This window comes from Centroberyx gerrardi, chromosome 7 (genome assembly GCF_048128805.1).
Source record: "Centroberyx gerrardi isolate f3 chromosome 7, fCenGer3.hap1.cur.20231027, whole genome shotgun sequence".
In the NCBI taxonomy this organism is placed as follows: Eukaryota; Metazoa; Chordata; class Actinopteri; order Beryciformes; family Berycidae; genus Centroberyx; species Centroberyx gerrardi.
The window spans coordinates 24709011-24732444 of record NC_136003.1 but is presented as its reverse complement, the minus strand read 5'-3'; the positions used below and the strand labels follow the sequence as shown (position 1 = coordinate 24732444).

The following is a 23434-nucleotide window of genomic DNA, read 5'->3' as shown; positions in this document are numbered from 1 at the left end:
TTCCTAAAACTACACAATGTAATTTTTTCTTATATTTTACAGTTGTTTGGTGGTTTAATTGTATAGAAATTGTGAATGGTTTCCCCAGTACTGTGCTAGCCTAGATTTTATGCAGCAAAATACACAGAATTTGTAGATCTATGCTGTATAATATCTCTAAATCTATTAATGATATTGCTTTTTCAATGTCTGCCCTTACACACATACACGCACGCACACACACCTACACACACACACACACACACACACACACACACAGAGTTACATCATTACACAGTTCAGTTTCAAGGAGAACAGGAAAAAGTGTTTATTTTGATTTCATACCGTTGTTCACTTTAAAACAACCACATCACATTGAGAAACAAGAGAATGGAAAAAAATCAAAGAAAAATAAAGACGAATAAGCATAGAGTTCATCATCATACATGTCTTGCCATGGTTGTTGTCTTTTCACCATGGAGGTGAGGGAGATGGAGAGAGAGTGGTAAAGGGGAGGGGGGGGGGGGGGGGGGGTCATCAGACACAACCTGCAGGTGCACTGATCCCGAGTCTTGGGCAGGCGGGAGGTTACAAAAGTTTCATAGTCTTTATATACAAACAGCAGCCCAGATGATACAAACAGCAAGATTTATTCATTCTGTGGCACAACTGGAAACCCTCCTGTCTAGTCAAGCAAAAGTTGAACAACAGATCCTATATGCTCAGTTAAACTGGAAATGAAATTAGAGAGATGCTGACAACCTGTCCGGTGAGAATGGGCAACAACATTTAAAATGCTTGTTGATTTGTTGATGTCCAGGTTCATTGCTCCGTTTCAGCAGGGAGAGAGAGAGACTGACTGATAATCTGTGGTAGAAAGACTAGAGAGAGGTTGTGCTGTGACTGTTTTGCTCAAATGTCAGTCATACAGTAACCAGGGTGCCTGGTTATGGGCTCTGTGCCGCATGGTGCATGCAGGTTTGTGCCAGATAATGAGTAATTTGAGTAGTCATTGGGATATAAACAGTACAAACAGGAGAGAGCTAGGCTACTCATACACAGGGCATTAGATTAGAAAAATAGCTCTTACAACAGATCCATAACATACAAGTCATGAGTGAACAATTAAAAAAAGATGACAATAGAAAAGTGTTAACATGCAAAGGGACTCCGTGAGCACGGGAAGTCCCGAATGAGTCAACAATATTGGATAAGATTTGAAAGTCAGATTCTGATTCCCTAACAGTGTATATATCAATTCTCTATGAATTCTTCTCAAAAGTGTGATGTATAGAGGCAATGGTTGGGTATTTTGAAAAATTAGAGGTAGCTTCGCCTTTAAAGACTTATTCTAAGAATAAATGAAAAGTCAAATAAACGAAAAGTCCTGATTTAAATCTAATGTAATATCCATACACATACTGTGTTCGCGGATTAAATGAAATTATACACAAACCATTTGTGACCCTACGCTCGATATTGAGCCATAGGGGATAAACTTGTTGTCCCTATTTTCTACCACAAGATGGCAGGAAATGCACATTTCATCAAGGGACCAAACATCCAATATTATGTTGCAAATCAGACTGACAATCTAGGCCAGGGGTTTTAAACTAAAGCGGAACAGAGAGCGCAACACACAATAAAGGACTTTCAAGTACTTTTAAAAGGGTCAAATAAGAGACGGTCTTTGTTGAAAGTGTGCACTAGAGAGCTTAGATGTGTGTGTGTATGTGTGTGTGTGTGTATATGTGTATGTATGTGTGCATTTCCATTTCTAGTCATTATTACCTCCTCTAAAGGAACATGGAGCTCTGTGCAGAAGCAGTAAGGACTAGTGGAAGGACTGGTGCTGCAGTATTCGTGGTATTTGGTCATGCTGACCTTGGCCCCTCCGCTGCCATTATAACCAATGGGACACCGGGGCCAAAGTGGCGTCTGTAGTCTGCTCTGCGTGATGCGGTGTGTGTCAGTCGGATCATTCCTCACCTCCTCATTAGGGACACCTCCGTACTATACAAACTGTCTGGCGCAAGATCTCACCCTCCTTCTCCCTCTCTCTGCCCTCTATCCGTCTGCCCCTTTCTGAGGTGAGTATTCAGAGTTTCCTCGCTCACTCGCACGTTTGATTTCATGGAAGTATAGCGTCTATATCGTCATTCAGTCGCTCACTTTTAATCTCTCATCCTCACTTATGCATTCAGACTCCACACATTCACACCTCAGCACACCAATTTTCTCTTAATTTACGAGTTCAGACTAGTCTTTAGATTTTACTCCTTTTTGCAAAACACCTCCTCTCTCTCTCTCTCTCTCTCTCTACAGTCTTCCCTCTAATTGTTTGCCCCCTTCTCTTTCAGTTACTCCCCCGACTGTTCTCCTCCATTGATGTTGCCTTGATTTTATCCTTCTCCTCCTCCTTCTCCTCCTCCTCTTCTTCCTCCTCCTCCTCCGCTTGGATCTGCTTGGCAGTCTCTCTCACGCTGGAAACCTTGGCTGGCTGCTCAGTGGTAGCTGTCTCTTGATGATCTGTAGAGAGACAAAAGCAGCAGTGAATCACAACACCTGACAGTTCGAGCCATAGATACCAATGCATTATATCCATGAGCATCATAGGGACTTGGTTTGGGTTTAATTGGGGAGTTTATTCTGACAAAGGGAACGCAGGGTGGGCAGGTGTACGGTAGTAGGAATAGACAGTCACTCACAGCACATAAAGACAGTGGTACAATACCTCCAAGAAAGTTGTTTTCTGCCTTAACTCTGTTTTCTGCCAATATCAGTGTGAGAAGTTATATAGATTGGTACATAATCAATATATGTAGGGCCAGGTATCTGAGAAGATGGAGCGAACTGTGTCACTGCTATCACAGAAAAACACTATCAAAGTCAAACTAACACAACTTTTACATTAACTTCAGGTTTATGTTGCCCTTTATAAGTTGCAGACCAATTCCTGAATTTCAAAAACGCATTGGGTGTCAATCTGAAAATAAGAAGAAAGAGAATAAAAAATGAGTTTGGCCTTATTCCTGAAAAGTTGATAATTACAAGGCCTTTTTCTGATGTCCATCATATATATGAATAACTGTGGGGTTTTTTTTACAGACACCTCACTGATGATGATGATGATTTCTGTCTTCCTTGATTTCTGTCTGTGTGTCACAGTCTCTACGCCAAGCTGGCGCAGCGTCGCTCCACTGAAAGCACAGATGAATTGTAATCAAAGCACCCAATCAGGAAATAAAAAGTGTTTTAACAGGGATCCAAGAAGGGATTTATTGCGAGAGCTTGTCATCTGGGCCAACAGAGCAATGATTATGAATGAAAAACCACTGCTCTCATGTAATATACTGGAGATTAGAAACCCCTCTATTTTGGTGCATAAAACAATTAGGGAGTGTGCGCCATCTGCAAAAAAGTTAACTTCAATTGAGGATTTTTTTTTTGTTTGGTTTGGTTTTTTTGCATTGCTGGAGATCAGACTTGCACAGATGTTTTGCCGCTCAGACCGTCTAATAATGAAGGCACACGACTCTAACACTGTCGAGCGGCTTTCCCCTCTGCATTCAAAAATAAGATAATAGGAGAAATGTTGAAACGCAGCAGCACAGGAGCAGCAGGATTTGAGCTGTCTCTCTCTACAGACAGCCTGCTCTCTGCGGTTATTAGAGCTGTCTGGTCTCTCTGACTGGCAGAGGTGTTTGGCGCTGGGCCTTTTGTCAGCCTCAGTTTGCCCTCTGACAGATTTGGGGCGAGAGACAGAGAGCTAATATGACACTGGGGCTGTCTCTCAATGCAAACGGCTTCACCTGAGCTGCCGGCTGGCCCGCAGAGGAGCTTACATTTCCCTGCAGGCCGCGCTGCACTCATCCAGGAGAACAGCACCTCCATTCTACTGGGAAGAAGTAGGTTTTTATATAACAGCAGCTTTTGCATGTGCTATACGGAAGCAAAAATACCTCAAAGCAGGTTGAGGAATATGAATGCAGAGGGTATGAATTGAACTATGCGAATGTCTGACAAGTGTTTTGGTGTGTGTGCACGGAGCATTTACTCGTTTTTCTCATCTCATTTCTCATCACACCTCACTTTAAATTAGCTAATGTCTCGGCTAACAAAGACGCCCCAAATGAAAAGAAAATAGATGTGACAATAAAGCTAGGGAGGCGACACGGTTTCGAAGGATTATTTTCTTGGCAGGGACTTCGTTTCTTCCTGTGGGTGTCAGGTGATTGACAGTGAGCAGAGCGGGAACATAATGCAGCGCTGATATGAAAACACTCAACTCAGGCACAATGAGATAATGATAAAACAGAAATTTTGATGAAACCAAATTAAGGCTTCGTGTTGATTGTGATAGATTATCTAGCCCAGGCAATTTGCAAGTCTGTGGAAGTTGTTTTTCATGCTGTACAAGAATGAATGGCAGCAAATGGCTTCTTCTGAAGGGAGGAAAACGAGCCCTGATATCTCCAACTATACTGACTGTGTGCAGAATAACAGAAAGCAGAGGGGCGACCTGGACAACAGGCACAAACAGAAAGGAAAAATCCACCCTCTTACATCATCCATCTCTGGTGTTCAATGCATTCCCCGAGTTATTTTGTGATGATGTGTTGTAATTTACCTTTTTGTTGTACCCACTTTCCCTCAACCTGCTTCACCTACTCCTACTTCAGTTATGTTCCCAGAATGCTTTTCAGCAAGTTAGCCTCACATTGGATATTCGGTGGATATTTGTTTTTCCACTTTCAATAACTTGTAAACAAGCACATTAATGAATATATTTGTGATTTGTGACACCAAAATCATTGATGTTTTAGATAGCTGTTCTTAAAAAATGTTCTTCTACTAAACCGGTGGTTCTCAACGTGGGATCCGGGGACCACCAGGGGTCCTTGAGGGGGTTCCAGCGGGTCTCAGACAAGAATGTAGAAGAATGACTATTTTTTTATCATAGTTTCACTGTTATCTCTCCTCCTACAGTACAGATAGTCATGGAGTAAAGTCATATCTAACAATAAAAATATTCTAAGATTTGGGGTCAGGGAGAAAAAATGTCATCAAATGGGGGTCAGTGGCTCTAATGTGGACTAAATTAGGGATCCTTGATATGAAAAAGGTTGAGAATCACTGTACTAAACTCTCTTGTAGCTGTGCTGGACGTTTGCCTACCTATCCAGGGGAATACGAAAAACAACAAAAAGCACCCAGGAATGCAAGGTACATCACCAACAGTTGCTTTTAACAGTGTTTTAGGGTGGGTTTTTCCTTTTTAAAAACCACCCGCATCATCCTTGCTGCCACTGTACACATTGTACACAGAGTTGCTGCTGACAGTATACGTTGGTCCCGGTTGACAGAGAGCTTCCCTCTCACCAGCAGCTTTGGTGGGAGGTGTGTCCACTCCCTCCTCTCTCTGCCAGTGGTCCTCATACTCCTCCCCTTCAGAAGGGTCTTCCAAAGGAGGGTAGACACCTAGGTTCTGCATATGTGCTTCAGCCATCTTCTGCACAGCTGCACCCGCCCACACACACACACACACACACACACACACACACACACACACAGGTACAGCACACAGAGGAAGACGACCACACAAACACATGGACACAGGGATAGAGGGATATGTTGTTTTGGTTTTACCACGCTTCAACACTGTCAGTTTTTATCAAGCCTCACGGGCGTGTTTGAACGCACGCCAGGCAGGCAGACACACACACAGGCAGGCAGGAAGCCAATTAAGCGCATGCACTGACAGACAGACAGGCAGGCAGACAGGCAGGCAGACACTGTAACAGCGTGTGTGATTTTTTTACAGTAACATAACGGCTGTGTAGAGCGCTCTCTCCTCGCCGGTGTTTTCTATCCCGTCTCTCGCCCCGTTTTCCCCATCTGTTTGTTTCTACCCTTCTCTATCCTCGGCTGCCCACCCTGTTAGCAATGCTGACTCACGCCGTTCTCTCTCTCTCTCTCTCTCTCTCTCTCTCTCTGTCTCTCTCTATTTATCTCCATACACTCTCTTCTCTTTTGTGATATTCCCTCTACTCCCTCTCCCTTTCTCTAGGTCACCTTGGCCTCCCTCTCTCTCTCTCTCTCTCTCTCTCTCTCTCTCACTCTCTCTCTCTCTCTCTCTCTCTCACACACACTCAAATACATAGTGCGGCAGTGGGACAGGTCACTTATTCTAGCTTAAGGTACGTTATGCAATTAGAAATCATAGTGAGCTAGACCTCTCTCTCTCTCTCTCTCTCTCTCTCTCCCTCTCTCTCTCTCTCTGCATCTGAGCTGATGAAGGGCAGATTTCTGATACAGGAACAAGGCTTCCTGGCTCATTGTATTATCACTCTACATGCGACACACACCCAGAAATCCCCATTTAATGAACCGCTGCTGACAAACCGAAAGAAAAAACTACTTTAACGACCACATGCTACCACTGACACACAAGCACTGTAGGAAGCCGCATTCATAGCTGTACAAGAGAGGGTTTTGTGTATGTGTTCATGCCTGTATTTCTAACATGCCTGTATGTGTGTGTGTGTGTGTCTGTGTGTGTCGCAGCTGTATACACGGCACACTGTAATCCTGGATGATCCAGACTTGCCTAGACTCACACTCAGTGTCTCACAGCTGTCACGCTCTAATCTCTCTCTCCCTCTCTCTCTCTCTCTCTGTCACACACAGATATATGGACCCTGCAGTTCAGTGTACACTCAGTGCGGATGTTCATAGAAACACACCTATGTACAGATTCACACATGCGCATGCACTTTAAAAAAAAACCAAAAGGATTGTAATGCATATCTACCCATCTGTCACATGCATTTTTGCCCTTGCCTGTAATGATGAAGCATGGCAAGCAAGGAAGCGATTTACTGCAGCGAAGCCAGGTAAAACAAAAGGGCTTTAACACAAGGATGATTCACAACGCACACAACAAACACCTGCAGCATTATTAACTCTAGCACCGACCTTTGAGTGACGGCGGCTGGTACACGTTTGGATTGACACGTTTTGGTTTGAGCACTCCGTTCTCTCCTACGACCCACTGTGCACAGGAGGAGAGAAAACATTTAGAACATTTTGGTGTAAATACCAGTGTGAAGCTCATATTTACAAGGCTGGTAGAAACAATGCAAACACACGGCACAAGACTATTTAAAAAGTTAAATGATGAAATGGCAAAATCACAAATCCAGAATGGTACTGTGTGGGTGGATTTTTAAGATAGTGGATAGGATAGTGGATGGATAGTGGAAAAAATACAAAAATGGAAGAAGGAGGTCAGATGAGAATGTTCAGACTCCTTAAAAAAGGTTTGAAAGAAAAGTGTTTTGACTTCACCTTTACCTGGTGGGTGGACTGGTCATCCTCAGGAGATGACTGGTCGGCTACTCTGAACAGTGTTGCAGGTGTAGGCCTCCGGCGCCGGATCTGTAAACAAACACACACACACACACACACACACACACACACACACACACACACGCACACACATAGAGGGAGGAGAAGAAAGATTTGCTTAATACTGTGTTATGAGTGATGCTTTGAGCATCCTGCTAAATTCTTGTTGAAGTTTTTCAAAGCTTTATTAATGAAGTGACTTTGGTCAAATGTTCAATATTCATACTGGACTGGTCCCTCGCTAATGACTTCATTAGGGTTGCTGCCCAGTTGGCCTCTAAGCCAACAGCGAGTTTCAGTGCTCGATACCGGTCAGGTCAAAGGTCAAGCCACAGTCAGGAGAGCAGAGGAAGTCTCATTATGTAACTTTACATCTTTCTCATTAGATGCCTACAGTGCACAGACTGGCAAGTGATTGAGAACAGTCGTTTGATTCATGTTTGTTGGTGAACTTAATTACTTAATGTTAGACTTTTGACGTAGGATTTCTTTTAAATGTATGTCCTGCTTACACACGATACGCAATGTTATGTTGTGTTTGAGATGCCATCTCTAACCCGTGTGTGCCGTGTATGGCCATTCAGCCTCACAGACAGAGGGACCATGGAGCCCAGACTGTCAGGCCGGAAACTCCCCTCCGCTTTCCAGTCCCCTCCCCCCCCCCCCCCCATGCTGGTCCCTGGGGTGCCAGACAGGGAGCCGACCCCGCCTGAGAGCAGAACCGGGGCCGGACGGACTGCAGGTCTACACTTCACCTCTAGAACAAGTCACTGTGTACAGTACACTCTCTGTCCCTATGAACAAACGCCTAGCTGTGCCCGTAACGCCCCTCCAGCTCACCAATGTCGTGCGTGCATGTGGGACGGGGCTCTTACAGTTCGGTCCTTTCTGTTAACAACAGCACTGTTAAATATATACAGGAGCCTGACTCAGTTAAGTCAGTTTAATAACTGCAGTTGATAATGAAAGGCCTGCCATGTGTGGGGCCTCTATGTATTTCAATGTCCAACCCCACAAAGGAAGGTTTACATACAGAGCTTATTGCTTTGACTCACTTTCCCACAATTATGGCTGACATAAACAAGTCTATAAACCTCGCTGTTGGAAATTCTCTGGGATGAAGTGAAATAAAGCACACTGAAAAGAGGCAGTGCAGCTGAGTGGACTTGGCAGGTCAGACAAACAAGGTATTGAAAAGTGTCCTCTGTGAAGCAAGCCAACCTTGGCCACCGCATGAACCTTGGCGCTGCTGTTTACGGCGCCACATAACATCCAGGAAGAGAGCTAAGTAGCCTGGCTCTATTTTCCGTGAAATTGCTCTATGTGGAGCGCTGTGTTTGTGTTCGGATCCCCTCTGTCTTGTTAAGCGAGCTGTGCGTCATAGCAGCGAGGCGCGTGTTGCCAAAGCAGAGGCTTGGTGGGCCACGCGGCGGAAAGCTGCCGCTGTCAAACACGACAACACAGAGTAATCGAGCGTGGATTTCACCCTTATTTATGACACCGGCGACGCGTTTTAATCTCATCACGCAACTTCCAGCTTTCCTGTCTTCCCTGGCTCTCTCACACTATCTGTCTTTCTCTGTTTCACCTCTCATTTCCATCTCACTTGATCCTCTCCTTCCCCTATCCTGTTTACTTCCATATCCATCCTTCATTCCTTGACAGTGACATTACCGTCATCCAATCCCCTTCCTCTCTTTGCTTCTACCTCCCTCTCCCCCCCTCGTCTCCATCACCGGAGCGTGTTCAGACTGAAATCATATTATGGTGCTTCTGTTTGCTGACTCGTCTCTGCTTTCCTTCCTCTCTCTTTCTCTCTGTTGGCAGGGAGCATCCACAGGGCTTCGTCTGACCCCCCTCCGTCTCTCCTGTCTCTCCCCTGGCAAGGTGTGGAGGCCCGGGGCCGGATGCTGCTGTGAACCCTGCTGCCTCTGCCCGCCTGACACCTGCTCCCAGCCCTGCAGGGCAGCCTGAGGTAGCTCACACGGAGCCCACTAGAGGACGGATAAGCCAGATCGCAGCGAGGCAAAGCGCACCAGATGTTGCCGTGCCCGAGCCCGAGCCCAGTCCTGCGCCCAGCCATTAAACTGGGATAACTACTGGATTTGTCCTCTGCATTCCAGCCAGCCAGGCGTTGCCCCTTCTTTCATATCTTTACATCTCTGCTTTATTTGTGAAAGTAGAAGAGACAGGAACGGTAGCCAAGAGAGAGAAAGGAGTATCATGCAGGTCAAAACGTTGGTTTAAGGGGCATCCTGGTGGTTCAACCATACCATGTGCCTGCCATGTCCTAGGTTTGAATCTGGCCTGGGACATTTGTCACTTGTCATCCCCCTCTCTCCCATCTTTCCTGTCTCTCTACTGTTAACTATCAATTAAAAGCAAAAATGCCGAAACATTAATAATAATGCCTCGAGCCCATTTCATTTTCATTTCATTTTTTCAAGCGGTTAAGGAGCCTTAGCTCTGAGATGGTGTCGTTGACAGAGACAGTTGCAGAAGGAAACCAGTGAAATGAGGACAGCATGTGAAATAAAATGTGAAAAAAAATGTAGATTCAAAACTAGAGATGGAGAGAGAAAGAGGAATGGAGAGATAAACTGAAAGTAGAATGATAGGGGGCGATAATTGAGGTCACAGAGAAGCATAATCTGATGATCTATATGGAATCTGCAATGTGCTCACATGCAGTTTCGTGTGTGTGTGTTTCTGTGTGTGTGTGTGTGTGTGTGTGTTTCTGTGTGTGTGCAGGTGGTTAGTGTTCCTAATGGCATCTATGTAATCATCAAGGTTGACCCGTGAATCATCAAGACATGACCTTTGAAACCCAACCTCCTAAACTAGGAAGAAGACAACAACCCACTTCTTAGACGCAGCTGCAAACCACAACGTAAGAGACGCAAAATGTCAAAAACGATAAAAACACAGTGACAATAAACAGACACAGCAACAGACACATCTAAATCTAAATGCAGGTCTCTCTCTCTTTCTCTCTCACACACACAGACACGTACACACACACACACAGTGATGGTGACAGTAGTGGTGGTGATGATGGTGGCGGTGGGGGATGTATGACATTGGCAGCGGCAGATGACATAACACACACACACACACACATAAACACACACACACACACACAGTGACTCTTGTAATTTTCCAGCCTTAAACCACCCCACTTTGCCCTGGTTACATAAGATCGTATGTGACTTCCTCATTTACGCTAATACTGGGGCACAGCGTGTGAGATTACTCCCGGTACACTTTATCCCTCCCCCCCTACTCCCCTCCCTCCCCCCCTACTCCCCCACCCCACCCCACCCCTCTCCACTGGCAGCCATTGTTTTGTACCAAGATCAGTCGCACTGCTGTGGGGTGTGGACTTTATTCGGAGGGGTTTTTTAAGCAGGCTGGGCTGCTGCTGGGCCTTTCATGGGCTCCACAGGTGTGCGCCCGCAGGCGTCCCCCTGGGACTGCAGCACCTCTCTGCATTTCATTTCATACTTGTTGGACTCGCCGGTGGAGAGCTCTGGTCTCAGTCAAAACACCGGCTCGTGGCGGTTCATAACACGGCTGTTTAGGGAAAGGAGATACGTCGGTTTATTTGAAGCTGATGAGTGAAGCTGAATAATATTGCTGACTGTGCATTTGGGTGTGTGTGTGTGTGTATGTTTGTGTGCGGGACAGAGAAGAGAGAGACAGTGAAACCGGAGAGACACTGAAGAATTCATAGAATAGATCAATGGCAGACGGGAGAATATATAGCTTCGGCTGTCTGAATCTGTATCATCGTTTACCTCACTTCTTAAAAATCACTTTTATACTTGTTTTAATGTAATGACCTTTTATTAATCACCTCTGACCTCCCTTTTATGGTTTATGTTCTTGCCTTGCTTATATTTCTTACCTTGCTTTCATTGCTTTGTTGAAGATTTTATCTGTTTTTGCTATTTTTTTTTTACTTCTTTATAAAGCCCTTTGTGTGTTTGAGAAGTGCTATATAAATAAAGATTGCTATAATTAATGAGTAGTATTGTTATAACTCTCTAATAGAAAACTAATTGAGGCAAAGAGGTTAAGCAGCCAGAAAGGACTCCAATATACTAGATTGAACCACAATCTGTGCTATGTAGGGTATGAGTCATCGGTAAATGTTGACTTTGCATGTGTGTGTGTCTGTGTGTGTGTGTCTGTGTGTGTGTGTGGGCAGGTATGCGTGTTGGCTCAGCACCGTCTTGCGTATAGCAGCCTGGGTGCAGATTTGGCCAATATGGGTCTGCTCCCCAGAGGCAGTCCCCTAAGCTGGTGCTCTGGCGGCCAAGCCTATTAAAAGCAGCAGTAGGACAGCATAAACTAGATCTGAGGGGTCTCTGGGGGCTCTGTGGGGAGAGAGAGAGAGAGAGAGAGAGAGAGAGAGAGAGAGAGAGAGACAGAAAGGCTCTCACTCGCCGCATTGCTAAAACGATGCTCTAACAGTCTCGCATCTCAGGGGGAGCCAATTGTGCAGATCTGCCCTCACTGCGAAGACAACACAAAGAGAAACACACCTCAGATCTCCTTCCCTGTCGGCTCTGAGGGCAACGCTGCCGTCCCACATGTCCATGGCACTCCATTACATTAGGCCATCTCATTAAAGCAGTGTGTGTCAACTCTCAGATAGAGGTACAAGCTCTCTCTCTCTCTCTCTCTCTCTCTCTCTCTCTCTCTCTCTCTCTCTCTCTCTTGCTCTCTCTCATGGCCTAGCTTTAACTCAGTCCCGGATGGATAGATATGGATTTTTAAGCGATTGATTTCCAGTTATGGCATCTGCCCACAGGCGCACACTGATACATCACTCAGAAATAAGCACTCGTGTATGTGCATGGTAACACGTACACACCCATTAGCAACACACTCACACACAACCAGAAGTGAATACACTAATGGGAGGAGGCCTGCAAGCACGCACGCACACCATCCATCCTTATGTTTCACCTCCGGTCTTTGTCTTTCCTTTTCGCTCTAGTGAATCCACATTTTCCTCTCTCCTCTTTCCTCTCTGATCTTTGGCCTGTCTGAACTCTACAGTGTAACTCAATTGAACACCGTCATGGTGTTGCCCTCTTTCTCTGAGCCAATGCCCCGCCGGTGATCCTTATAAAATGAAGTGGCTGAACCTCTTGTGGCGCTCTAAGTGCCAGCTAAGTACAATAATACAATAAGATGAAAACTAATCCCTCTCTGTGTGAGCTGAGATTTGTTTTTTTGTATTTAGAGACATTTGTAGTGCAGTAACACTTCTGTGAGGAGAAAAACACTGCCCAGGTCTGACATGCTTTGTAAACTCAATTTCAGATGGTGAAGCAAAATTCTGAGAAGAACATACGTGCAAATGATTAACAGTCACTCACAATTTATGTGTATGCTAAAGATCTTATAAGTGTGCAGGAGTGTGTTTGAAATTTTGTGCAAGATATAAGAGACAAAGAGAAAGCTGCTTCTGGCTCAGCCTTTCCTGACAACTGTGAATTGCAGCTTATCTAAGTAGATTTGTGGCTGAGAGATAACATGCATGACTGCTTTTCAGCTTTAAGATGAAAAATATCAACACAGTTAATGGGCATGATTCTCTCTCGCAGATGTTTTGAAGAGTTTCAGAGCATATGAATCAGTGGAATTTGTTTCTTTAGGTAGGGGTTTGGTGTCTTGCTCAAGGACACTTTGGCAGGGAAGAGCACATTGGCTGTAGTGGGGATTAAACCCACAACCTTCTGGTTATATGATGCTCTCGAAACACTAGGGCTGAAAGAAATAGACAAAGTTTACAAAGTTTTTGTTGTCATCATTTTTTTCGAACTTTAGATGTATTTAAAAAAAAGTGATTTTGTAAAAAGAAAATGACAGTGTGCAGGATTTACTGTGTTTGAGGATGATGAAAGATTTTCCCCAGTATTGCACTTGATTCATGGACCAAAGATTGCCCAGAGCTCTAAAACACCTTGATTAGAAATCCAGTTTGGACGCCCCTCTCTCTTAAGCAATTAATTACAGCCTCTGCGATTTGGAAATTGCAGAAGTTCATATTGTGATTTAGATTACTGTAATTGTTCAGCTCTACTAAACACCAGGCCACCCTGCCGCCCCCTGACCAAGTTAGCTAAGAAATGTGCCCATATGTAAGACAAATGGACAATGAAAGGTAAGTGATCAGATCTATCATGTGACAAACACGTCTGTCAGGTACACTTGTATTTGAACAGAGAAGCCTGTGCTGCCAGGCAGCTTCCACAAGGCTTCACTGAGTAACCAGCGGAGTTTCCAGCTGTTACTAAAGAGGGTCAAGGACATGGCTGCGCAAAATTATAACCCCAATTCACCATTCGTAGCTCAGTGAGGTCCGCGGTCTGTCGGATATCTGCACGGTCTGCTTATTACTATTCAGACGGATGGAGTCACTAAATTCCCAGAAGTCCTAGAGAGTGAACTGTTGCACTTTGCTTCTCTACATTCACATAACACATTCAGAGTGACCTTTGGCCCCACCAGTGGCTAACTGAACAAACAGATGGGCTGCAGAAAGCATCTGGAGGGGCTCTCCAATGACCCCCAAATAGGAAATGTAATTACACTGCACCCACTGGCAGAATGATATCACACTTACACACACCCCATCCCCCCATCCCCCCTCACCACTAGTCTCCCTCACCCCTCACCCCTTCTCCTCTGCCCCACAATACCCCCCAGCATTCGTGCAATTAGTTGCTGGTAGCCTAGGCCTGTTGTTCCAGGGACTGAGGAATGATTTCCTGCAGTAACACAACTGAGATAATGTGCTGGTGGCTGATGAGTGACAGGAAGCCACCTGCCAGGCCGCAGCGCATGCAGGAGCAGCACGCAGGGCGCGGCGACAACAGGGGATGTGTCAATCACAACGTTCATAGAAAAGAGCACGGCACACAGCCTGCAAACACAGAGACGATTCTGCTGTTCCTGTTCCCTCACTCAAATTCAATAGCAGTGAGTGGTTTAACATTGTACAGCTGACAAAGACCAGCTCCAGAGGTCAATAGTCAGGCGCAAACAGAGGGCACAGTAGCTATAGTTACTCTCTAACAGCATCATACTTACCCACAGGTGATAAAATGGAAGAGGGTATTGTTAATGGTTGCTATGCAGCTCACAGGTCATTGCTTTGGATGCAGAAGGCATCCTCTCAGATACCACAGTGTAAATCCTCATCAGTGAAGAATATAATTTTTTCCTATTATTCATGAAGTTGAACTGCTTCAAAAGCAACTAAAACCGCCTTGGCTTATCATCTGATTGCGTCAATTTCCAACGTCAATCTCCCATGCCAAGCAGTCCGTCTGATCCCATGAATTTGTACATTCAAAACTGTTATTTCTGACTGTGGCGTCTAACCCTTGCTTGGTTTCTGCTGTGAGTCACTCTCTACTAAACATATTGAAAATGACCCAGTGTACCCCTGCGCAAGCTCATTAAGTGGCAGGCAGATAAACATGAAAAAAAAAAAAAAAAAAACATCTCAACCGCCGTGTGACGAAAATCAGAGATTACAAACAGGCATAGCGGCAATAACATAATGCCATGTCTTCTCTGTGTTGATGAAACAGGGATCAAGACCAATCCCATTTGTTTTGAGTCACGCCTCAATGCTACTCTCATTATGCCCACCTCAGTCAGAGCGTCCTGCGGCTCCTACTGAGAGACGGGGGCAGAGGGGACAGGCTGCAGCCCCAGCTCCTGATCCCAAAAGCCAAATTGTGAGGGACGAAGGCAGCCCAAGGTGCAGTTCCCTGGTCCTGGTCCTGACCCAGAACTGCAATCAACTCTCTGATTCACTGATGGTGACGTTTGGTAACAAGTCAGCTGCAGATCCTGCCCGGCCCTTATCCCCCCACCCCCCATATTTCCCTCCCTACTATACCACTGTTGACCTCCTAATCCTCTCCCTCTCCTCTCATCACAGATATGGCTGTTGTCGTTGCCACAGAAGGGGTCAAAGGGCTTCAAACTCACGGCTGCTGTTGGTTTCTGAGCACCCACACGGATGAAAAAAGAAAATATGGAAATGTTACAGTTACAAATGAATGAATGCACGTTATGGGGACGGGGATATATCTGGTAATGCCTCGAGTATGGCCTAACTTGTTTGATTAACGATGATCTGTGCAGCGATGAGTGAGTGATTGAGTGGGATAATGACACCAGCAGACAACAGAGGATTTGTTGACCATAACACTAAGCCGGCGAGAGGACGTCTTGCAGCGGCACATGCGTGTGTCGGCTTATGCGGAGCCCCCATGCTTCAGATACTGTGTGCACTGCAGTCCATCTTCAAATGACTGTGTACAGTATCATCAGGCAACAAATCACTCTGCCCATGTTCAATATTTGTGTTTTATCTGTTTATACAACACACAGACACACACACACACAAAGAAGGAAGCAACGTGAAAATGATAGATTGCTGAGCAAATGATATCATCAGGACAACATGATTTTCAGAGCAAAATACAAATGTCTAGTTCTGAGTATGGGAAGCTGACCATATGTGACCAGCAGGCCTATTTACCTGAACAGACTGAACAGGCTCTGTGGGACAGGAAGCACGCTGCAGAAATAAAGAGTATGCAACGGTGGCAGTGGGGAAGGGTAGTTATAATTTACAAGGAAACTTTGTGCTAAACTGTTTTAGACAGACACAGGCAGTGTACATGTTTCTGTAGAGTCATTAACAAATCAAAATGCTGGGACTGTCAGAAGCAGGGAGGGATACACACACACACACACACACACACACACAAACTAAGGAAGACAGAGACTCATTGTTTGTGTCCAAAATGTAATTACAATCTGTGGTTTCCAACAAGGCAATTCATCATTTAAATTATTTCTTTCCCAATTAATTTTTTCGCCGCTTGTACAAACATCATCAAACTGCTATGGCAGACAACTTTGAAAGGAACATGAAAATCCATTTTCATAAACCAACAGATCGCGTCATCGGGCAAACTGAATCACCTCCAGTGACATTCCTGTCCACAAGCGGAGAAACACCTTCAGCCAAAAGATCACTACGCCCTCTCGCCCAGTCCCAGCATGCTTTGTGCCATCCAACAAGATGTTCTGGCTAGGAGTGCATGTTGACAGTCCCCCAGACCGGCAATGTTTACCCACAAACACTCGCCGCACCAAAGGTCGCTGTGTGACGTTTAACCCAGGGACTGTAGGCTGATGGGGAGGGGTGGAGGGGGGCTGGGGGTGAGGGGGGGTGAGGGAGAGATTGGGGGGGGGGGGGGGGGGGGGATGAGGGGGGCGGTGTTGACGGACATCCGCCGTAGGTTTTTATATAGTTTGATGCGGAAATGTTTGCCTTTGGATGGCTTTGGACGGATGCCCTTTGCTGCCCTTTGATATTCCCGGCCCCTCTGAGTTTCCTATCAATTCAAAGGATCAACGTTGGCTGACCAGATCACATTAGGTTGAGAGAGACAGAGAGAGAGGGAGAGAGAGAGAGAGAGAGAGAGAGAGAGAGAGAAAGAGAAGAAAGAGAGAGATGTCTGCTTGCTGTGTTAAGTCCACAGGGTGGCGGACTTGAAGGGAATCAGGGATGCAGCGTCTGCACCATGACCCTAATCTCTCTCCATTATGCACATTACCCTACATCACTTACAAAGCATGGAGGATTGGGGAATGTGTGTGTGTGTGTGTGTGTGTGTGTGTGGAGGGGGGTTGGGGATGGTAAACACAGCCATGTGCTGCCTCTGTGTTGTTGTAGAACCAGAGGAGGACCAAAGCTTTTATCCTGAGAGACCTCTCAACGTGGAGACCGCTGGGACTGAAGAATACAAGATATTTAAGTTCATGTTTATTCTAGTGGGATTTCATAGTGGGAGACACTAGGAGCGCTGCAGGTATCCCCAAATACCCACAGGTACTCTAGGAGGCCAGGAATTGTACTGGAAAGTAAGAAAGGAAGTAGTATAAACACAAATGTGTCCTTGTGGCCTGTCCAGGGATTCATGTGGGTTCGAAAGTTAAAAAGCCTTTAATCGGAGAGGGCTTAGGCAGTCATTTAATCTAGTATTGAGTCTTAAAATCTTATTTTTCTTAGAACAAGTGGAAAAATCTGTCAATGGGGTGAGATAATCCCACTTGCTTCCAATCTCAAATCAAGTGACATTATGTTGATGCTACGGGAGCAGTCTGCCTTATTTCAAGATATTGTCACCAGAAAAAAATTGAAGTGAGAGCATCGAAAACAAGTGAATGTATCTCACCCTACTGGCAGATTTTTTGCACTTGTTTCAAGAAGAATAAGATTTTGAGACTAAATACAAGACCAAAATGCTTGTTACGGTGGACATTTTTTTGCAGTGTGCTCATTGTTTCAGCAGACTTCCAGCTGCATTACACTGTCACAGCACATATATGTAAAACCAGGGAAATGTCCAGTGAGAGTATTTAGGTGTGAATGAGCCTTCGGGGCATGTAGCTGTTGTTTTTCTCACACAATGTACAATTTACATATAGACTCATGTCGGAGGCGTAGGGAGTGGGTGGGAGGTATAGTAGCTTCTCACACATTAACACCCCCCCCCACACCCTCACATACACACACACACACACACACACATACACACACACACTCTCTTCCTCCCTCCAGCATTCACACATACATTTATAAACACGTGTTAGCGCCAATGTAAACGACCTAACCAGACAGACAGAGCTGTCCATTAAAGCTGACCTTTCGGGTGTCAACTGTGAGGGAGGTTCGGGCGACATAGCTGCGCAGCCAGTCTCCATGGTAACAACGCCCCGGCAGTTCAGTCGATAGCGGTTTTGGGGTTTAAATGCCATCGCAAACAAGAGTGAAGAAGTTACTGAGGGTGTAACAAGTTCGGAACGAATGGTATAGTCATTACAACTCGTTAGCGAAGACGGCCTTGTGGGCGACAGTAATTGCTGTGGGAGGGTAAGGGAATGAAATGAGTATGTGTCATTAACCATTACCCCCCCACCCCACCCACCTCCGTCCCTGGAGACTCCCTCTACTCCTGGGTAGATTGTATCTGCTGTTAAACACACATAAACACATCCTCTTCTGAACGCCCCTTCTGTTTCCCATACTCCCTTCAGAGCATTTGTCCCCCCCTCCCACACACACACACACACACACAAGATGAGTGCGTGTCACACATGCACACACACAATTCATCAAAACATCCACCCAGAATATCACCAGCAGCACACCTGAGACTGTATGGCTTCCTATTTTCTATAGCTGCCTGCATTGTAAACGGTCTGATCTAGCCTGCATGAATGAACTGACTGACCTCAACGTCCCTAACAGGCCCAATGCTGAGAAAGGCAAAAAATAGCTATAAGGTAAAAGGCCAGGGTCAGCCTGCTGGCCGGGAACCAGCAAACAACCCCAAATATAGCTGATCACTGTTTGACCATAAGGTGATTGAGCAATGAGGTCCGCCCCAAAACGGAAGGAAGTGCAAAGAACGGCTCACATATGGCAGATTGATATCCTGTGGTTTCTTGGAAATGATGATAGGGATCAGAGAGCAATGAAGAGCACGAGAGATGGAGAGAGAAAAAGGGGGGGAGAGAGGGGGGCAGAAAGAGATGAGGAGGGGAGCGAGAGTGGTTGTGTAATTGTGTATTTGTGTGAAAGCCTGGGCTATATGGCCCAATGAAAAAAAATGTCCAATTTAGCAAGTCATTTAGTCTTAAAGTCATATTCATTCTTTCTTAAAACAAGTGAAAAAGCCAATGGGGTGAGATAAGCCACTTGTTTATAATGCAATTGAACTGTCATTGTTAGTGTTATTATCCTGAAACCTGGCAGAATAAGGCGGATCAATCCACTAGCATGAAGCAAATGACACTTGATTAAAAACAAGTTGATCTGCATTGGAAACAGCCGCAATTATCTCGCCCCAGTGGGAGTTTTTCATGTGCTTTGAGCAAAAATAGCATTCAAAGACTCAACGCTAGATTCAAAAACTTCTTAGGACAGTGTGTGATCATCAGTCAGGAGGGTAGATGGAGCCGGATGACAGGCCATCCTAGTTGGATGAAAGCCTCTGTATGTGTGAGCCGTGAAACAGGGACAGCCACTGAGGGAGCTGACACCAGACAGGTGAACGGAGAGAACAGGTTGTGTCTCTTCCCCTCTCTCTCTCTCTCTCTCTCTCTCTGCTCTCCTTCATGCAGCTCTCTCTTGGCTTCCCTCCCCACCTCTCCTCGAGCTCTCGGGAGGGATGAGCCATTGGCCTGGATCTACAGAACCACAGCACCAACCGATCCCTGCACTGGCCCACTTTCTCCTGCTCTAAATTAAGAGCCTCCGACGTCAGGGCCGACAGGACAGATCAGAGATGTCCCACCAAAAAAAGTATAGACACATAGACACATACCCACTTACATCCATGATGACCCACACAGTTCACAGTACAGCACAGGCCTCGTTCAGTTGATAATACAGTTTTTTCGGCATCAGAGAGCAAAGAAGAAAGATCTGATAGTGGCAAAACCCGAGACGACCTGGTCACTCACATGCTGATAGTGTGACAGGCAGCCAAAGACACATCACAGACAAAAAAAGTAATTATTAACTTTGGGAGTTGCATGACCGTCAGTATGTGTGGGGGGGCTTTCGCATCGCCAGCAAGTTACAAAAGAGCAAACTGGCTTCACTATAGCTAGATAATGACTTTCGTGTCAATGTCACATCGTTAAACGGGTCAAGATGAGATGAAACAGCGAGGCACTAATCTCATGAGGAAACTGAGAGAAAGGGAAATTTCATCATAATTTCTCAACCGTGTGGCAGACAGACCCGGCTAGAGAGACTTGTCAAAAATGAAACAAAGCAGATAAAAAAAAAAAACAGATGATGCAGCACAGAGTGAAGCTGGAACTACTTGGTCAACAATGATACGAGACTTTATCGTGATGATAAGCAATGTTTTAAAAACTCTGCCTCTCTTAAATGAAATGGGTGAAAGCTTTGGAGGGGGAAGTTGGCCAATCAGAAATTCCACCATGCAACACTTCTAAATAATAAGTAAAGACCAAAATGAGTTAGGGCTGAAACTGAAAAGACATTCCCGAGACACACGTAATGGATGTCTCCTCGGGTCAAACCACTATCTGTCTACCCAGCGCCTGCTCACCATCTCCACTTGCCGGGGGTCCAGGTTGGTGGGAGCGGAGGCCGGAACAGCAAAGTGGATCTTCTTCCTCTCCTTGGGCTCGTCATCGACCTCGGTCGACACAGAGGGCTCCATGGCTCCGGATGCTGGGGGTCTGGCTCCCAGTGGAGGGGGGGGGGGTCGCTGCCGAGGATCACCGGGTAGTCCCACTCCTGAAGGCTCTCTTCTCTCTTCTTCTTCCTCACTCTCTCTCTCTTCTTCACCCCCTTTCTCCCTCTTTTCCCTTTAAAAACAGACCAAACAGGTTCTCTCCTCCTCACCTCTTTTGCTCTCCTCTCCTCTTTCCCTCTCCAGCAACTGCTAATATTCTCCTTTACCTCCCCTGTTCTCTCTCTCTCTCTCTCTCTCTCTCTCTCTCCTCTCTCTCTCTCTCTCTCTCTCTCTCTCTCTCTCTCTCACTCACTCTCTCGTTCTCTTTCTCCCTCTCTCTCTCTCAGTGCCTTTCTCACTTCTGTTTGACTGGCTGTATGGTGCGTGTTTATCTCTCTCTCTCTCTCTGTCTCTCTCTCTCTCTCTCTGTGTCTCTCTCTCTCTCTCTCTCACTCTCCTCCCTCTCTCTTTCCCTTCTTCACAACCTGTGCAGCAGGAGTGAATGAGGCACGTCCTTAGATCTGGCTGTGAGGGAGAGAAGGGGGTGGGGGGGGGGGCAAAAGGGGGCGGAGACATCAGGAGAGAGGGGAGGAGAGAGAGCCAATAGGGGAGGGGAGGAAGAGGACAGAACAAGTGGGTGGGGGGCGGCTGTGTTTTTGTATCTATCTAAGCTGAGGTTGATTTGTAATCAGAAAAAAAAAATAATAATCTCATCCCATCAGCTGAGCCTCTTTTGGCCTCTATTTGTGAATGAGAGATTTGTGCTGAGAGAGGGAGGGAGGGAACAGAGAGTGCAAGGAGGGATAAACAAGAAGAGAGATGCGTAGAGAGCAATGCACATGGGGATCCAGCAGCTAAGCCTATGCTATTGACACGTACATCACTGGATTGATTAGGCTGTGTGCTACTATACCTAATGATTTCCAGTCGAAACCCCATCATAGTCACATAGCGAAATGCTCGGGCTGTCCTTTTCCCCTCCATCCCAAAGCCGTTAATCAATAACTGAGAGGAGGAAAAAAACATTTACAATGTTTCTCACCCGCAAGCAGCATGACTAAAACTAATGAGATACTTAACGTGATCCTATTGGAATGAAAACAATAATAATAAAGGCCAAAAATGTCAGAACCTTGGTTTTATTGCCATGATGCAAATGCATCAGAATGGACTTAATGACGATCCTATGTCTTGACGTTTTCCCACTTCTCCTGTTTATCCCAAATGATAAACAGTGAAGGAAGACCGAGACGGGAGACAAACACAAGCATGTGTGTTTATGTGCATGTGTGTGTATGTGCACAAGTGTGTGTCTGTGTGTGTGTGTGTGTGTGTGTGTGTGTGTGTGTGTGTGTGTGTGAAGAATTTGCACATGCATGTATCAAAGTGAAACTCAAGTACAAGAGTGGGATCCGTTGAAGTAGCAACAATGCAGTTGGTTGCTTTGAAGGCTAATGGGAACACCGATAAGATAAAAAAAGAAATTAAAGCTGTCCTACTGCCAGATAGTGGAGAATGTGCAGAGACAGAATAGACAGAAGAGAGGAACTGGAGCAAATGGGACAAGTAGAACAACAGGAAAATAGAAAAACAGAAGGATCAAACAGAGAGGAAAAACAGAAAAATAGAGAGGGAGAGGATGGTGGAAACACAGGGAGCAGGAGAAGGAGAAAGGAGGCAGATTGTGGATGGCGAAGTGAAAGGAGAGGAGAGGAGAGAGAAGGGCAGTTCCAATGCTATTTTCAGGGCCTTGCTGTTATTTCACTCACATGGCAGGGGGATTTGGATCATGGAGAGCAGTGGATTTGGCCCTGGGGCAGAGTGGGGCTTTGGCATGGGCTGGAATGAAGGAGATAGCAGTGGTGGTGGTGGTGGTGGAGGAGGAGGAGGAGGAGGAGGTGGAGGGCGGCTGGAGGGGTTTGGTGGGAGGAACAGAGAAGAAGGTCAAGGTGTCTGGCACTATGGGAGCACCGCTGCCGTCCACGGAGGCCAGAAACACATAAAACAGTCAACTGAGTGTTTATCCCGCCGGTCAGAGCAGGCAGAGCATTGCCAGCATGTTATTTATTCACTGTTTCCGTGTGGGGGCGGACAGATTTAGGTGGGAGGGGTGGAGGGGGGGGGGGGCTTCAGCGTTGGGTTTTAAAGGGTTCGTCTAGGTGTCTGACTCCTATCTTTAAAAGCTAAAGCGCCGCCTCCGCATGCCTCTCCAGGGGGCTGGGAACTCCTTGCTGCTTCTCCTCGTCTATCTGAAGTCTGAAAGGTTTTGGCTTAGGTTTGCAGCAAGCTAGGCAAAATACAGACTGTCTAGGTAGTTGCTAAATGTTTCTAGGGAAAGTAAACCTGTTTCAGTCACTCACTGCCATTTGATTTGGTTCCAGCGTGGTTACGTAACACGATGTGTGTATTTGGCACGGATTGCGCAATATTTCATGAGGAATGTGCAATGTACTGTAAGGGGCCAGCTCACTACAAGCCGCAGAATGCCAGTGCTTAATTAAACCACAGATTGAGTAATTATTATTGCTACATAATAAACTTTGTGCAGTTGTGTGGAAAGAGTTACTGTGTGACCGAGCTGAGAGAAGCTGGGTGGACGGACCAGGAAAAAACAACAAAGAACAACAGAGCAGTCAATGACAGACTAAGCAAGGAAGTGAAAGGGAAGTGAAAGGGAAGCAAACACAAACAGAAACAAACAGGGAAATAAGTAGTGATGT

General features: G+C 45.8%; 1 protein-coding gene across 3 annotated transcripts; it reads right to left on the bottom strand.

The window, feature by feature from the left end:
* Positions 1-292: 292 nt before the first annotated feature.
* Positions 293-21193, bottom strand: ppp1r1b (protein phosphatase 1, regulatory (inhibitor) subunit 1B). Of its 3 annotated transcripts, none has more exons than XM_078284693.1 (6): positions 21024-21193; positions 20586-20982; positions 7330-7419; positions 6958-7033; positions 5362-5499; positions 293-2508 (listed from the first exon to the last, which is right to left on the bottom strand). In XM_078284693.1, the coding sequence occupies exons 2-6, from the start codon at positions 20697-20699 to the stop codon at positions 2336-2338; spliced, it is 591 nt and encodes a 196-aa protein (XP_078140819.1). In that variant the 5' UTR covers positions 20700-20982; positions 21024-21193; the 3' UTR covers positions 293-2335. The 3 variants fall into 3 exon arrangements, with proteins under 3 accessions (XP_078140819.1, XP_078140821.1, XP_078140820.1); XM_078284695.1 differs by having other exon boundaries at positions 7336-7419; positions 20586-20984; positions 21028-21193; XM_078284694.1 differs by having other exon boundaries at positions 21028-21193.
* Positions 21194-23434: the final 2241 nt, after the last annotated feature.